The sequence below is a fragment of the Leiobunum rupestre genome, chromosome 3 (genome assembly GCF_980474605.1).
Source record: "Leiobunum rupestre chromosome 3, qqLeiRupe1.1.hap1, whole genome shotgun sequence".
Lineage (NCBI taxonomy): Eukaryota > Metazoa > Arthropoda > Arachnida > Opiliones > Sclerosomatidae > Leiobunum > Leiobunum rupestre.
This window is the reverse complement of record NC_143386.1, coordinates 9,811,852-9,829,251: the sequence shown is the minus strand read 5'-3', so window position 1 is coordinate 9,829,251 and position 17,400 is coordinate 9,811,852. Positions and strand designations below refer to the sequence as shown.

General features: G+C 38.9%; 1 protein-coding gene across 4 annotated transcripts in view; it reads left to right on the top strand.

Annotated features, from left to right (window-relative positions):
- The window catches only part of CngB (Cyclic nucleotide-gated ion channel subunit B), a 45,078-nt gene extending 28,411 nt beyond the window's left edge, over positions 1 to 16,667 (top strand). For 3 of the 4 annotated variants that reach the window (XM_090169220.1, XM_090169219.1, XM_090169221.1), the window contains 3 exons: positions 9,588 to 9,717; positions 15,465 to 15,797; positions 16,073 to 16,667. In XM_090169220.1, the coding sequence (XP_090025346.1) occupies positions 9,588 to 9,717; positions 15,465 to 15,797; positions 16,073 to 16,558 (949 nt within the window). In that variant the 3' untranslated portion in view covers positions 16,559 to 16,667. Of the gene's footprint in view, positions 1 to 9,587; positions 9,718 to 15,464; positions 15,814 to 16,072 lie in introns of all 4 variants that reach the window. The other variant, XM_090169222.1, reaches the window with a different exon arrangement.
- The last annotated feature ends 733 nt before the right edge of the window (positions 16,668 to 17,400 follow it).

Below are 17,400 nucleotides of genomic sequence, written 5' to 3'. Positions count from 1 at the left end.
GAATGGGAGGTTTGAGGTGTTGGCGCCGTCGAGTCTGGGCGGCACTATTTTCGATGCTTCTCGCAGCGATCCGTGTCCAAAGAATATCATTTCCCTCTTTTTACTTGCGCCCCCGAAGTGCATCTTCTCCTTAGCGCTCCGCCGGTAGATGGGGTGAGAAGAGTCTGTCGAGATAGAGGAGACTGGCTCTACGCGGGAATTAATCATTTTAGGGGCGCCATCGTCGGAGCGAAGCTAAAACTCTCTTTCGCGCATTTCGTTTTATTCGGCGAAGCAGCGCCATCTACAGTTATACTTTATATTTTTCTATCTGGCGTTTTATTTAGGATTGAGTGTTCTCCAACTTCGTACAAAAGGGTTATCGTTTAAAAGGGCACGATTCAGTGGCGGCGGAATAGGGGGTACAGGTGTACACTCTGTTAAATAAGTCTTCGGCCGTTGGGATTTTGGCACTTATTTGCGATTATCTCAAAAACTATGAATGATAGCAAGTTGAAACCAATTTTATTTTTAATATTTTACTAATATCTTTCTTTCTTGATTCATGTGTAGCATTTCCATATCCGCCGGAAACGCGAAATATCGTTTTTGACAACTTTTTTAATAATGATGTTACGCCCCTGAAACCTGCATTTTTGGATTCAGAAGGGTCGATTCGGAAAATTCTAAAATGCCTCATTAATCAATATTATTAATCCGGCATATAACCACAGCGTTCCAACAACACGTTAAAAATATATATATTTGCTTATTGTGTTACCCGCAATGAAACGACGAAAGTGGTGTTTTCCTCAACAACAGGGTTGGCAAAATCCTTGTTTTTTTCAAAAAGAACAAAAACAATGTTTTTTATTGTTTTAAACAAGATTCATTGTTTTTAACTGTTTTTAAATCAAACAATAAAAAACACAATAATGAACAATAAAAAACTATGTTTAAAACACGTTTTAAACTATTCATTATACTTATGAATCAGACTCACGAGTAAACTCATTTAAAGAAATATTACGTATCATTAAACGTATTATCATAAGTGGCATAATTAACCTAAGTGTGTCAATAAGATGAATTTTTCAATGATACCTTGTTTAACGAAAGTGACGTAAATGACGTCATTTTTTCCAGTGACGAAATTTACGTAATGTGTTTGCGAAGCGATGTCTGGCGCAAGCATTAAAAATACCATATAGGGTATTGAACGGAATTCGCGAGTCCTACGTTTCTTTCGTCTGTTTAGAACAAGCTGTAATTGAAGATTTTCTGTGGGAAAGGCGCATATTGGCACACTTAGGGTAATTATGCCACTTATGGTATTATTAATAAACTCACCTGTAGTAGGGTTTTTAATAGCTATCATCCTGGAATTTTCGGTCGCATAGTACTAAGAAAAGGGAAAATAGCTAGTTATCCACACTTTGTTTTTAGTTTTGGTTTATTGAAATGTGCACGTCTGCAGTCATAAATCATCACAAATAAACAATGTTATAAAAAATAAGAACTTAGATACCTCTATAATCTTAAAACTTCCATCACATAATAAAATTTCAAAAAAATCGACCGAAATCCCTTAATTATTATCTAGGAGTGCCGCCTAGTCGGTTTTAACCCGATCTGTCCAGACCGGCCGTGTTTCTTGTACCGGCACAGCCCGACTAAACAGCAACCCTACTTTTAGGGGGCAGCTATATACATTCTATTGAAACAAAAAGACAAAATTCCATGTGTTCGTAGGATTTTTGCACTGGTAGGAAATTTATGAAATCATATCGAGCCCTTTCAGTCGCTCTTTTCAGAGAATCTTAAAATCAAACTACCCGTTATCAATACAATTTACCTTTCTTAGAGCCTTGGAATGGTTTTTTCTATTGAATAACCAAAATCTTACAAAAAAAAAACCATGAAAATTTACCTTACAAAAAACATGTTTAAAATAGATAGTTTAAAACGTTTAAAACAAATTGGTGTTTGTTTAAAATATTTGTTTTAAACGTGTTTTAAACACTTGTTTTAAACATTTTGTTTAAAACTTGCCAACCCTGCTCAACAATAAGATATTATTTCTCGGTCACCTCGAGCATTTTAGAATTTTCAATAGGCCATATCTTAGCAGTCGTTTGACGTAGCCGGATAACAATGGCACTTTCTAAATATGAATCGACCCTTCTGAATCCCAAAATGCAGGTTTCAGGGGGGGCGTAACATCATTATTAAAAAAGTTGTCAAAAACGATATTTGTCGTTTCCGGCGGATATGGAAATGCTAAACCTGAATCAAAACATAGGTATGAAAGATATTAGTAAAATATTAAAAATAAAATTGGTTTCAACTTGCTATCATTCATAGTTTTTGAGATAATCGCAAATAAGTGATAAAATCCCAACGGCCGAAGACTTATTTAACAGAGTGTACATTGTACCCTCCTAGATTTCAGGCGGGGGTACAATCAATGTATTTATACCCCCCAAATTGCCCTATAATTATTTTCTAAACCCTCAGAAAAAATAATTACATTATACCAAGAATGTATTTATTTATACCTAGGGAGAATGTCTATGTCGAGACGGTTTTTAGCCTTTCTCTCAATCCACCCGTTGGTCCCCCCAGTACGCTCCTCCGCTTAAAATAAAACGAATAGTCCCGGAATTTCATTGGCTGCTTAAAATTTACGTCACCTAACGCGATGGTAATCAAACGCCGGTGACGTTTTGTCTTTCCCCCCGCGCGAAACGGGGGAAAGGCGTTCAACGTGCCCGTCGATTGTCGCAACATAATCATTCTTCCTAAATATAAATAAATACATTCTTGATTATACATAATAAAATAATATATTCATATAATTATACAAATTAAGAAAGTTACTTTATTAAATATTGAATTAGACTTGCTTTTTGCTAAACAACGCTCTTTGGTCGTGAAAATCACTAGCAAACATGAAATTTAGAACAACAAAAAACCGAAATCATCAGTGTTTTTGGATATACATAAAATATAATTTTCACCAAGTTAGAGTATTTCGTTATGTTTCAATTACACAATTGGATATCATTTAAAACATTATAGATTCAGAGGCATTATTTAAACATATTTTTCACCTGTACGAGTGGAATATAAAGATAAAAATATAGCAAAATTTATGGATATAATACAACCCATTCTGAATGACGTAGTAATGAAAATAGTTCAGATATCAGATAATCTGCATTTACGTTGAAATATTATCAGATCAGTTGATACGGATCAAAATGGCAGATAGTTTAAGCTCGAAACTAATTTGAATTCATTGTGAGCCCACGAAAAGGTGAGCTGATTTTACATATCTCCCGATTCAATTACTTTCAATATTATAATTACCGATTATTTTAATTGGCTTTCCCCAGATTTTTGATCAGTTCAAATCGGTAACTTGGAATAATGTATCAGATACAGTTTGAAAACAGATTGCTGGGTGACGGGAATTTAAAAGATTACCCGGTCTGAAAATAACGACCTGAATAAGCTTTTCTACTTTGGGTCGAAGTTCCGCTCGTTAATATAAATAAATTAAAAACGCATTTATCACGGTCTTTGTAGTCAGTTTTACTTTAACTAAACATGTGTTTAAATTTATTAATTCCGTAGATCACTTAGTCTTAGACTTTTCGGAGTGGGTAATTTGCGAGGTTAAGGGAACGCATTACCGCGAAATTGAGAGTTCCGAGCGAAACGTTTAGAGTTCCCGGTGGTATCCTAAAGTGGATACTATTCGCTACATTCTGGTATTTCAGAGTAGGGTAAAGAAGAGTAACCCTATGACGTGATTTTACTTCGATTCTGTGTTGGAAACAATTTTAAGGTCGGGGAAAAAACGTGTTCCATAAATGGCTGCTGTGGCCATTTAAGTAAATAATTCTTGATAACCAGACGATATTATCAGTTTACTCTCTTTACTTCAGATTTTCAAGAGTAAAAAGCGTCACCGTGACGAATAGTTCACGGTGTAGAGTAATTATCACCATCAAAACAAGCACATAGTTTAATTTAGTGTAAAAGATGTACACCTTTTGCTCAGAACAAGCGAATAGTTTAATTTAGTGTAAAAGATGTACGCCTTTTGCTCAGAACAAGCGAATAGTACCATTTAGTGTAAAAGGTGTACACCTTTTGTTCCAGAACAAGCGAATAGTTTAATTTAGTGTAAAAGATGTACACCTTTTGCTCAGAACAAGCGAATAGTTTAATTTAGTGTAAAAGATGTACGCCTTTTGCTCAGAACAAGCGAATAGTACCATTTAGTGTAAAAGGTGTACACCTTTTGTTCCAGAACAAGCGAATAGTTTAATTTAGTGTAAAAGATGTACACCTTTTGCTCAGAACAAGCGAATAGTTTAATTTAGTGTAAAAGATGTACGCCTTTTGCTCAGAACAAGCGAATAGTTTAATTTAGTGTAAAAGATGTACACCTTTTGTTCCAGAACAAGCGAATAGTTTAATTTAGTGTAAAAGATGTACACCTTTTGCTCAGAACAAGCGAATAGTTTAATTTAGTGTAAAAGATGTACGCCTTTTGCTCAGAACAAGCGAATAGTTTAATTTAGTGTAAAAGATGTACACCTTTTGCTCAGAACAAGCGAATAGTTTAATTTAGTGTAAAAGATGTACGCCTTTTGCTCAGAACAAGTGAATAGTTTAATTTAGTGTAAAACATCTACACCTTTTGCTCAAAACAAGCGAATAGTTTAATTTAGTATAAAAGATGTTCACCTTTTGTTCAGAACAAGCGAAAAGTACCATTTAGTGTAAAAGGTGTACACATTTTGTTCCAGAACAAGCGAATAGTTTCATTTAGTGTAAATGGTGTACATCTTTTGTTCCAGAACAAGCGAATAGTGTCATTTAGTGTAATATATGAAAACCTTGTGTTCAGAACAAGCGAATAGTTTAATTTAGTATAAAAGATGTTCACCTTTTGTTCAGAACAAGCGAAAAGTACCATTTCGTGTAAAAGGTGTACACCTTTTGTTCCAGAACAAGCGAATAGTTTCATTTAGTGTAAATGGAGTACATCTTTTGTTCCAGAACAAGCGAATAGTGTCATTTAGTGTAATATATGAAAACCTTGTGTTCAGAACAAGCGAATAGTTTAATTTAGTATAAAAGATGTTCACCTTTTGTTCAGAACAAGCGAAAAGTACCATTTAGTGTAAAAGGTGTACACCTTTTGTTCCAGAACAAGCGAATAGTTTCATTTAGTGTAAATGGTGTACATCTTTTGTTCCAGAACAAGCGAATAGTACAATTTCGAGCGAAAGAACCACCTCTAGACGTTCCCGTTTAGATAGCGTCGTCTGCTTAACCTCTCAATTACGCCGGTATATCCCAAGTTGGACATCAAACCTCAAATTAACAGACTGAACCGAAAGAAACCAACGCGCAGAAACTGTAGCACTCGCTAATAGGTGTTGGGCTTATTTTCTTCATTCGCGATACGCTCTCGCTGCAGGCAGTGGTTCCAATCGCGCTTCCCACGCGCAGACTGTACTCCTTCCACGGCTGCCCCTCTCCTCGGGGGAAGGGGGTTATCAGAGTGTTAGGGGCTAAAGCCCCCGTAATGATCGTCAGCGCCTTTTGATTAAGTGTTTTTGACGAGCGCCAACCCGACCGCTCTCCCTCGTGCCCTTTCGTTAATGGCAGCCATTTGGCCCGGCGCCAGTTAAGGAAGAAATGGCGGCCGAAGACAAATTATCAGGGTACTTTGGATTAAAGTTGAGCAGCGTATAGTTGCTACTTCTCCACGAAATATTGTTTACTGCCTTCTTTTTTTTGTTAATTTCGCTGATTTGAACGTCGATAAATAAACCAATTCGGTACTCTGGATCTTTTATGGCCTCGAAAATATGAGATCAAGAATGTATATTGGCTAATAGAGAATGTGTGTATGCAGCTATAGCATCTGTTATCATGATACCCGAAAGATATTATCCGCCTACACGCAGAGAGAGAGATCCAGTGAACGTACTGGGGTCATCCCTCTTACCAAAAAAATTTACACGAAGGAAGACAGAGGGGCGTGGTTTTTCTTCAGGGAATCACCACAGAGTGTCTTCCCTCCGTACCGGGAGAAAGTGGGAAATATTACGCAAGATACTGCAGAGGGGCGTGGTTTTTCTTCAGGGGAATCACCACAGAGTGTCTTCCCTCCGTACCGGGAGAAAGTGGGAAATATTACGCAAGATACTGCAGAGGGGCGTGGTTTTTCTTCAGGGGAATCACCACAGAGTGTCTTCCCTCCTTACCGGGAGAAAGTGGGAAATATTACGCAAGATACTGCAGAGGGGCGTGGTTTTTCTTCAGGGGAATCACCACAGAGTGTCTTCCCTCCGTACCGGGAGAAAGTGGGAAATATTACGCAAGATACTGCAGAGGGGCGTGGTTTTTCTTCAGGGGAATCACCACAGAGTGTCTTCCCTCCGTACCGGGAGAAAGTGGGAAATATTACGCAAGGTACTGCAGAGGGGCGTGGTTTTTCTTCAGGGGAATCACCACAGAGTGTCTTCCCTCCTTACCGGGAGAAAGTGGGAAATATTACGCAAGATACTGCAGAGGGGCGTGGTTTTTCTTCAGGGGAATCACCACAGAGTGTCTTCCCTCCTTACCGGGAGAAAGTGGGAAATATTACGCAAGATACTGCAGAGGGGCGTGGTTTTTCTTCAGGGGAATCACCACAGAGTGTCTTCCCTCCGTACCGGGAGAAAGTGGGAAATATTACGCAAGATACTGCAGAGGGGCGTGGTTTTTCTTCAGGGGAATCACCACAGAGTGTCTTCCCTCCGTACCGGGAGAAAGTGGGAAATATTACGCAAGATACTGCAGAGGGGCGTGGTTTTTTTTCAGGGGAATCACCACAGAGTGTCTTCCCTCCTTACCGGGAGAAAGTGGGAAATATTACGCAAGATACTGCAGAGGGGCGTGGTTTTTCTTCAGGGGAATCACCACAGAGTGTCTTCCCTCCGTACCGGGAGAAAGTGGGAAATATTACGCAAGATACTGCAGAGGGGCGTGGTTTTTCTTCAGGGGAATCACCACAGAGTGTCTTCCCTCCGTACCGGGAGAAAGTGGGAAATATTACGCAAGATACTGCAGAGGGGCGTGGTTTTTCTTCAGGGGAATCACCACAGAGTGTCTTCCCTCCTTACCGGGAGAAAGTGGGAAATATTACGCAAGATACTGCAGAGGGGCGTGGTTTTTCTTCAGGGGAATCACCACAGAGTGTCTTCCCTCCTTACCGGGAGAAAGTGGGAAATATTACGCAAGATACTGCAGAGGGGCGTGGTTTTTCTTCAGGGGAATCACCACAGAGTGTCTTCCCTCCGTACCGGGAGAAAGTGGGAAATATTACGCAAGATACTGCAGAGGGGCGTGGTTTTTCTTCAGGGGAATCACCACAGAGTGTCTTCCCTCCGTACCGGGAGAAAGTGGGAAATATTACGCAAGATACTGCAGAGGGGCGTGGTTTTTCTTCAGGGGAATCACCACAGAGTGTCTTCCCTCCGTACCGGGAGAAAGTGGGAAATATTACGCAAGATACTGCAGAGGGGCGTGGTTTTTCTTCAGGGGAATCACCACAGAGTGTCTTCCCTCCTTACCGGGAGAAAGTGGGAAATATTACGCAAGATACTGCAGAGGGGCGTGGTTTTTCTTCAGGGGAATCACCACAGAGTGTCTTCCCTCCTTACCGTAAGAAAGTGGGAAATATTACGCAAGATACTGCAGAGGGGCGTGGTTTTTCTTCAGGGGAATCACCACAGAGTGTCTTCCCTCCGTACCGGGAGAAAGTGGGAAATATTACGCAAGATACTGCAGAGGGGCGTGGTTTTCTTGATTTTGCCCACATATTATCTGCTCACACGAATACAATCTTGGTATGATAAATTTGTAAGAATTTGTAGATCAAAAACATCCCATTTCGTTTCATTTCTCTACGCTTCACGCTTCGCGCAGGTGTCCTGCGCACGAGCCAACTGACTTATAAGATAATAAACTTGAACTCTACAAAAAATACGGTCTATGCTTTTATTCATTGTAAATATATTGTTATAAATGGACTTTTCACTGGCCATCTTTTTTTTTCCAGACTCTTTTAGCATCGAAAAAGTCATATTATTCACAAATCGAACTACATTATTCACCGTATAAGTTTAAGAAAACGGCGTCGACTTCATTTTTCCACCTCAATTTATTTTGTTCCGACAAAACAGGGCCGTTTCTCCATTAATATAGCCCCGAAAAAACGGTCTGGATATAGTTATAAGTAAGAGACGTCTGAAGTACGCGGAACGAGGAAATATTGCACGGAGAGCTAAAATTAATCTGTTGAACAAAAGGTTATATTTAGAAACGTTTTGCGGAGCTGCAGCTGATGTACCGTTTATACATTGGTATACCTGAGTTTGAAAACGTCGTAACTCTATCTTGAACCGTTACTCTGTCAAAAGAAGGGGCGTCCTTTCTAGTATAAAATGCAAAATAAAATTTATTTATTTTAAATACATAGTTAAAAATCTGTTGGTCAAAAGCTCACTATATTTTTAATTTATTTTTTTAATAAATTTTATTTGATTTGAACGTCGATTGGTTTTATTATATTCGTATTTACGATGATCCCATTATTTTTCTAGTAATTCATTTTATTTTATCATGCGGACAATTGATTTTGCGATGTATAGGAACAAAAATATTGTAATTGGGTTTTTTTAGAAAATATTTCGGTTTTAAAATTATCGTTACTTATATTTTCTTTAAAGATGTTTGAAAAAGCTGATTTTATAGTAATTTCAAGTTATGATATTCATAGTAGATTAACTGTATAGTAATTTCAAGTTACGATATTAAAAGTAGATTAACTTTATAGAAATTTCAAGTTACGATATTAAAAGTAGATTAACTTTATAGAAATTTCAAGTTACGAAAAGTAGATTAACTTTATTGAAATTTTAAGTTACGATATTAATAGTAGAATAATTGAATAGTAATTTCCATTTTCGATATTAAAAATTGGTTAATTGTATAGTGATTTCAAGTTACGATATTAAAAGTAGATTAATTTTATAGTGATTTCAAGTTACGATATTAAAAGTAGATTAAGTTTATAGTGATTTCAAGTTAGATATTAAAAGTAGATTAAGTTTATAGTGATTTCAAGTTACGATATTAAAAGTAGATTAATTTTATAGTTATTGGCCGTTACGCTATTATTTGATTGGAAAAAGTAAGTTAATTTAATAAACATGTATGCCAAATTGCGATAATGTTTTTTTAAATTTAAAAATGAGTAATTCGACCTTTTCCTATTATAATATTATTTTTTAAAGTGATTGGAAATTGTTTATTACCGCTTTTAAATATTTAAAAGATAATTTTCCGGAAACTTGATTTTTGAAGTTACGACTTTTTTAAACCCATTCGCCTTCAGAAGATACTGCCAACTTCTTGAATAGCGATCGAAATTGGCCCGTAGCTGCAGCGAGACATACGAATAGTTTCGAGCGTCATCATATTTCATCTTTCGAAACAATGGCTTACCACGCCGCTTCTGTTGGTTTCATTCGCAGGGCTCTGATTCTGAACAACAAAGCCAGAGCGGACGCTTCCAAGGTCAAGAAGAGCTCCATCCACGTCCAACCCGTCATCTGCAGCGACAGAAGACCAAGCACTCCTAAACTTATAAGGACTATCATGCAGGTAAATACACATCTTGTTATTCGTGCTCTACCAGATTTCGAGTTGAGTCGCGAAATTGCGCGTACTTGATAGATGGCGCTAGTGGTTCTTTTATTAGAAATTCTTCAGATATATGGAAAAAATAACTGTTGTCAGAAGTACATAAATTTCATGTTTAATAAGAATAGTAATCAGCTAGGCTAATACCCAAGGCACCGCCTTAGGCCTAAGTCATCGGGCGACTTTTAAAGCCTTTAATTTAGGTGGTCGAGTTACAACGCGTAGGAGGGTAGTGGCAAGCCCTGCATGCCAACAGCTCCCTACACTAACTATTACCGTTAACCTTAACAAGTTTTTATGGAAGGGGAAACCGAAGATCTCGGGGGCAAACCCCTTAAACCAGTGGGGAGAGAACTTGCAAACTCAACGCAGAAAGAGTTATTCCAAGTTTTCACCCAGTGCCACAAGCTGGGATCGAACCCGGCTGCTCTTGCTGCGAGGCGAAAGTGCTAGCCACTCCGCCACCCCACCTTTAAATGTTAATATTTCCAGTATTTTATTTATTATTAGCAACCAAATTTTGTGTTTTATCTCCCCTACTCGAGAATCTCAGAACCGCTTGGTTGAACCTACCTGCAGCGCAATCTCGTGAACGAAATATTATTTGCCCGGGCTTTATCGTTTTTCGGTCGAAACTGTTGTCTGCTACGACATTCGCCTTGGCTTTTCAACCGAGTTATACTCGTAGATTGTAGTTTATCGTGTTTTTAAAATACCTTACACGCCGCACTTTCTCTAATTTTTGCCGCTTCATTCTTTTGGCGCTGCACGTAGGTTCAACGGTTCTACTTCAACCGCGATTTTTGAAATTTTTGGAGCCGTTTGATGTAGGTTGCGGAAAAAGTAGCGTAATTTTTTAAATACTTTTCCAATAACTATAAAATTTCAGGGACATAATTATTAATATATTTTCAATCATTCTGTTAAAAAACCTCGTAAATTTTGGTTTTGGTGACAATTTCCCTTTAAGGCAGTTTTCAAACTGCGGAAGCGTACGTAGCATCATTAAGGGTTTGTCTGTACACCGATTGCAAAATCAGGGAGTACTTCAGGTTTTACCCGAAGTACTCCAAGATTACAGCAAGATTACGGAAGATTACGCTTAGTATGCTCAGATTACGCGAAGTACATAAAGATTATTTTATTTACTCCAAAGGTGTAAAATGTGAAAGTTACACCACTTATTTGTACCCCATATTTTATCAATGTAAAATCTAAATAATGTATTTCTTCCGAGACATATTTTGAAATAAATAATGCGAACTTGGGGAGGTAAATATTTCAAATCAACAACATCTAATATATAAAAATGAGTGTTTGTATAAATGTTGTCCGCTATAGGAATCTACAGTTTTCAACTTAGGTCGACCACATTTGGTATACTATCTCATGGTACCCTGGGTACGTTCAGCAGCTGTCATCGGACTCTCCGATTACTAATCGGTGACATCGGTTTCCTACTGTACGCTTTGTCGCGTTTCCGGTTTTGACGTCACGATAGTCATCGGTTACTCACCGAAGTCATCGGCTGCAAGAGTCGGTTTTTCTGATGACTGACGTCATTACTGACGTAAAACTATTATAAAAGCTACGGCATTTTAAAAAACACCGATGACTGAATAAAAGCGTTCAGCAACTTACGACGTCATTATGACGAAAAAGCTCATCAGTGGAAAATATCAAATCCATTGGGTTTTTTTTCGTTGACTGCTGCTGAACGTAGCCCCTGACTGTGGTTTTCGACGGTTTCGGTTGGCAAAACAACTTTAATTAATTGAATTTATTTAAAAATTTGGTATATCATACAAGATACTACACTTTGATCTTAGCCAAAAGATCGAGTTTCTTAGTTCATTAGGCATGCACACGAAAAAAATCTTAAATTATTGCAATTTTTTTTCAAAGTCTCTTCTATAGACACTAGGCAAATTATTATGTAGTCCACGTATAATTGGTTAATATTGTCATTAACCAGTTGGTTATATTGGGTACGGTGCCATGCGTGGAGAGAGTTATCGCAGCGTTCTATTTTCGGAGTTTCGTCACTGGCGCTGTTTCCTTGGTTATACGAATAAGTGTACTTTCCCGGGTAGAGATCGGCGTAACAGATAAATTAACTGGAAAAATTTCAATTAATCATAAAAATTGCGGTTAACCGTTTATCCAAAAATAACTGATTATTTGTTGGAAAATTTTTGTTTATGGATATTATCCAAATAAACGGTAAATTTTTAAACAAACGCCGACCTCTATTCCCGGGAAATACCAGGCACCCCAGCTAGTTACCAATAAAAGTGCAAAGAATACTTATTTCGTAAGAGTATATTATTTATTTATGATGTTACGAATATTTATTTCAATTGTCTTGTTGGTTGGCTCGAAAGCGTCTACGCAGAGATTGCTTTGTAGTAAGATCTTCCCCTGACATCCCAAGAGCCTCTTTATAATGACCTTCAAATCTCCGCCAACAATCGTACCTCCTCGAAAAAGATGATTTTCCCCAAGAAGGAAATTTAGATAAGACCGAAGTCGGGGCATCTTGACTTTTAGATTAAAAGGGAAGTAGCTGAAGCTAGGAGCAACAAACACAGCACCCCACGCAAGGAGAACGCAACCCGTCAAAAGTCGTGGATTTTCTCGCGTACGTTTTTCATTGGCTAGACGCTTTAGCGCCAGCTGCCGTCGGAAGGGGAAAATTCGGAAATTGTCTTCCCCCCGCCCGTAAAACGTTCAGCGTAAAGGCTCGTGACGCTCGTCCAATGAAATTCGTACACAACCCTTCGTTAGCGTGTTTAAAGGCTAGCTGCGTTCTCCTTGTGGTGAAGCTATCAGATTCTTTTCTAGCTCTCAGCTTACTTTTTATTTTCAACGGGGGACAGCGTTCTTCTTCCCCAAAAAGGTGGAGAAACGTCGGAAAGAACCCTTCCACCCTCTCAGCGAGAAGTCTCTCTTTCTGATCGATCTTCCGAGCAAGGCGGGGAAACCTATTTTATAGGAGTCGCGAGCTCGGGGATTTTGGCGTGGGAGTTTAATCTGCGAAAGAATCTTTTGGTGTGTATGTTTCTGTTGCAGCATCAGGAACATTTCCGTTTCCGCGATGTCTGCGCATAATATTATCATCTCCCTTTCACTAATATATCGAAGGATTTTTTGAGCTCGCTACAGTCGAGTTCCCACTTGTACAGTGGCGGCGAATGAGAAATATTTGCTGGGCTACCAAAGCAAAAATCTTGGGCTTTAAAGCCCCATTTTCATGCTCGCTGGTAGCGGGTAAAAATCGACAAAATCCGCCTCCGCTACACACTTGTTCACTTTCCGCGTCGATCTGTTTCAAACAGATATTTTAGCTTTATTTTCACGCTTGCGAGTGGCGGATGCGAATTTTTATGATTTTTATCCGCTACCAGCGAGCAAGAAAATCGGCCCTAAGCTCTACTTGGAGCACCGGTCTGACAAACAGTTTTTCTAAATTTGTCTAAATCAGTATTTAATTAAATCACTTTCTAAATTTATATAATTATATTACGTATAGTATAATTATTATTTCTGAGGATTTGGAAAATTATAGTCCAAAATGTGTTTTATTAAATTTTTGGAAACGCAATAGATCTTTTTATAAAATAACCTTGGCCATATTGTTGAAATGTTGCCTCCCCGCTTCAGCTGTGGATCCGTTTTCTCTCCCACTAAAGAGTTTATGAACTCATTCTTAGGCATTGGCTGAACTATTCCAGGGCAACATTTGAACAAGTTGAGCAAGCGTAAAGACATTTTATAAAATCAACAATTTGGGGAGGTTCAAATACATTGATTGTACCCCCTCTGAAATCTAGGAGGCTACAATGAACCCCTGTACTCCCTTATTCCGCCACCAGTGCACTTATATATTGTGGTTTATTATATCCATGTTCAAACTAAATGCTAATACCATACGTAACTTAATCACTCGTAAGTGTGTACCCAAAAATTCGAAAATTCTTATAGTACTTGCGCTATTAAAAGGATACCGTGGAAACTAAATAATAATAATAATAATAATCAGCTAGGCTAATTTATTACTTAGTAGATATTCCTGTTATTTGGACCTTTTACCTAGGAAAAGTGTAATACGTATGTGATAAATAGTGACTTAAGATGCAGTGTATACATGGTTTGATGGGAAATTCACTCCCAACGGAATCTGCCTCGAGCCGGCTTAGGCCGAAGGTACATGTTCCATTTTTATGGCCTAAATGGATACTTCTCTCGTTAGAGATAAATTATAAACTTCTGGCAACACTCGCTTTGAGATATAGAACAAATAGCACCATCTGTTTGAACACCTGAGAAATAAATGAGACGACTTTTGGATGTAATTGGCTTTAGTTGTACCACTGCCAACTTTGATCTCTCGCGCTACAGCGGCTAACCCATTCGTCGAAATTCCGTGAGCGAGGATTTCCCCCCTATAAACTGTACTATAACCTGTAGGAGTTCAGCGCCACGCTCGTTTTTATATTGGCTTCAATGCAAAAACTATTCTAAAAATAATATTCCGCTAGGGGTGCTCAAACGATACAAATATATTTTGCTCATAGATTAACATAGAAACTTCAACGAATGGGCTGGCCGCTGTAGCGCGAACAGCGCGTGATCAAAGTTGGCCGTGGTTGTACGTTCAAGAATCCTTTGCTTTACGTCCGATTACGTACCAGAAAAACCTTTGTGGTTATTCAACGATTTTTGCTTCTATCAGTTGTTAAGTCACGATAGGTATTGGAAGGGTATCAAATTAACCTATATAAACGTATGGTTTTTGAGACGTAGATAATTTTGGTTAGCCGCCATTTTGATTAATTATATTTAAACATTCTGGCGATCAACAACCTCTTACGTCACGATAAGAAATTGGAACGGTAACGCAATCAGAAGTATTTTAAGATTTTTGGTTGTTGAATGCAGCCATTCTTAAATAAATATTCTTCAGAAGTAGCAGATTTAAATGTTTTTAGTGCGAAACGTTGAGCTGTTTTACAGAGAGAATTTTGAAAGGGCACATTCAAATTTAAAACAGGGCTGTTAGGTGGAGGTACTTGCAAATATTTGTCTATTTTTCGTAAGGATCACTGACCCGTGGAAGAGGGAAATGGGGGATGAAAATTATGAAATTATAAAAAGTAGAACTGAAAGAAAAAATTAGATGTTATATAAAGTATATTTGGAAATTTTCTATAAACATTTCTCATATAAATCGGAGGTGCCAGCATTGGTTTTAGTAGTCAGTGACCACGAACTGGCCTCATTTTCAAATCTGGTACTTGTTATTTATTCCACGACATCTTATAATGGACACTTTACACCTGCAAATAGTACGTCATGTTTTTGCTAAGCGTTACTATGTAACCTAGTTAAAAGGAAACACTTTTTACATACCCTAAAAGTGTAAAGTTTCCATTATACGAGTTATGAAAGTTTTTAAATTTTCTTCAAATTTGTTTAGGGTTTAGCTTTTTTATCCCTTTTTATAATGGACTAATCTACTAATTCGCTAATTTTATCAAACGAAAAGAAACCACCTAGCATCATTATTCCTAAGCATAAGTAAATACATTCTTGACGAAGCCTTTTGTAGATGGAAGATGACATTGTAGGTCAAAAGGTTTCGTGGCCTAGTCTCGTTTTGTTTGTTGGTAAACCTTCATATTTCTTGATATCTCTGTTTAATTTAGGTGGTGCCTCAAGATTCACAATGCGCCAAGTTGCTGGGTCGATCGGCTTCCGTTCCTTACGAAGGTCCACTTCCGGGTGGAATGACGCGCCGCAAACCGGAAGTCGGTGCATGCAGGCTGGGCGTGTCGATGAAGGCGGGGCGGGCCGCTTCGGAATCGGAAGCGGTAAACAGGCAGCGGAATGACGGCGAATTTAAAAACGGAACTCTCGACTTCCGGCCATATCCGGAAGTGAAACCCGAAGACGAAGACAAGACGCCGGAAATTACCGTTTTGCAGTTGGCCCAGGAGGACTTCGACCATCCCAGCCACTGCAGCCGCGACAACGAGGAGGTTCGAGAAACTTGTTGTATGTGACAGTATCTTGTTTTTATTTTCATTTTTCAATTTATGTTTCCGATAATGTAGACGTTCTAAAGAGCATGTTTTTCAGTCTCGCACGTAGTTATTTTATATGGTGTTAATTTTATGCAAACCACAAAATTATGGGCTTTCACGTTTTTATATGACCTTGAGAATGGTCATCTTGACCTTCAAAAAGGTGATCTTTAAGATCGCCAAACTTGGTGAACCCTGGGGTAATAAAGAAGGCTTTGATATCATTGCAGGTTGATAGATCTACGCGTATACTGGAAGAAGCGGTCAGACGAATGTCCGAAATCCTACCGGAAGTAGAAGCGGAAAAGGAAGCGACCAGTAGTCACGGAACGCGATGGTCCGTCTCAACCTCCTTGATTAGCTTGCGTTCCTTCTTCCGAAGTAGATCGAGTTCCTCCTGGGCCTCTTCCGGCTCCGACGGGTTTGGAAACCGCAGTCACTCGGACGATGGCGCCACCAGTCCCTCCCCGTCCACCACCAATCAAATCTCTCGCGACGAGTCGATCAGAATCTTGGACACCGGAAGCGGTTGCGACAGCCGCAGCTTAAAAGGCTCGATAGAGATTAGCCAGGAATCCAGCGGAGGACTCAAGACTAGCCGTTGCGGTAGCGTGTCCAGTTGGGCCACGGTCGGTTACGATAATTTGACCTTCGTTCCCAATGACCTTCAACTCGGGAGTCGCCGCTCCAGTCTTATCAGTGTCATTTCCTTCTGAAATCCCTGTCTCAGTACACCATTCCCAAGTAGGCCTTGTATGTCAATAGAGCCGGTATTTTAATAGAGATTTATCCAAATTGCTATACTCGTTATTGTGATAGAAGCTATGGAAGTAATAAATTATCGCTACGTTACCAGAAATTAACTTCTAACGTTACTGTATAATAAAACTGTATATTTATGTCTAACAAATGCTTCTTTTATGAAACCTATACAACCAGAATACACTGTAAAGGCATATAACCAATTCTGCACACTGTTTTGTGAAGTGATTACAATTCGAACACAGCCTATATTTTGAGAGAAAATCAAACCATTCAGCTTATACGTAATACCAAGAACGTATATATGTATAAGAACGTTGAACAAAAGGCATAGCTTGGGTCATGATTCAATCGGTTTCAGAATAACTCCGCCCTAAAATCCGCGTGCAGCGCGCGCTTGAACTAGAAACGGTTTTAACCTTTAGCGCGTGCCGCACGTGGTTTTTTGGGCGGAGTTATTCTATAACCGATTGCATCTTAGCACCAGGTGCCAATTTGATCGTCAAACGTTCTTATACATATATACGTTCTTGGTAATATTAGTTACACCTAGGAGCAACAAACACAGCACCCCACCCAAGGAAAACGCAACCCGTCAAAAGTCGTGGATTTTCTTGCGTAAAGTTTCCATTGGTTAGACGCTTTAGCGCCTGCTGCAGTCGGAAGGGTTAAATTCGGAAATTGTCTCCCCCCCCCGCGCATAAAACATTTTGCGTAAAGGCTCGTCCAATGAAATTTGTAGCTGCGTTCTCCTTGTGTTCGACAGGCTGGTTAGATCCAGAGGGGTTAACGATCA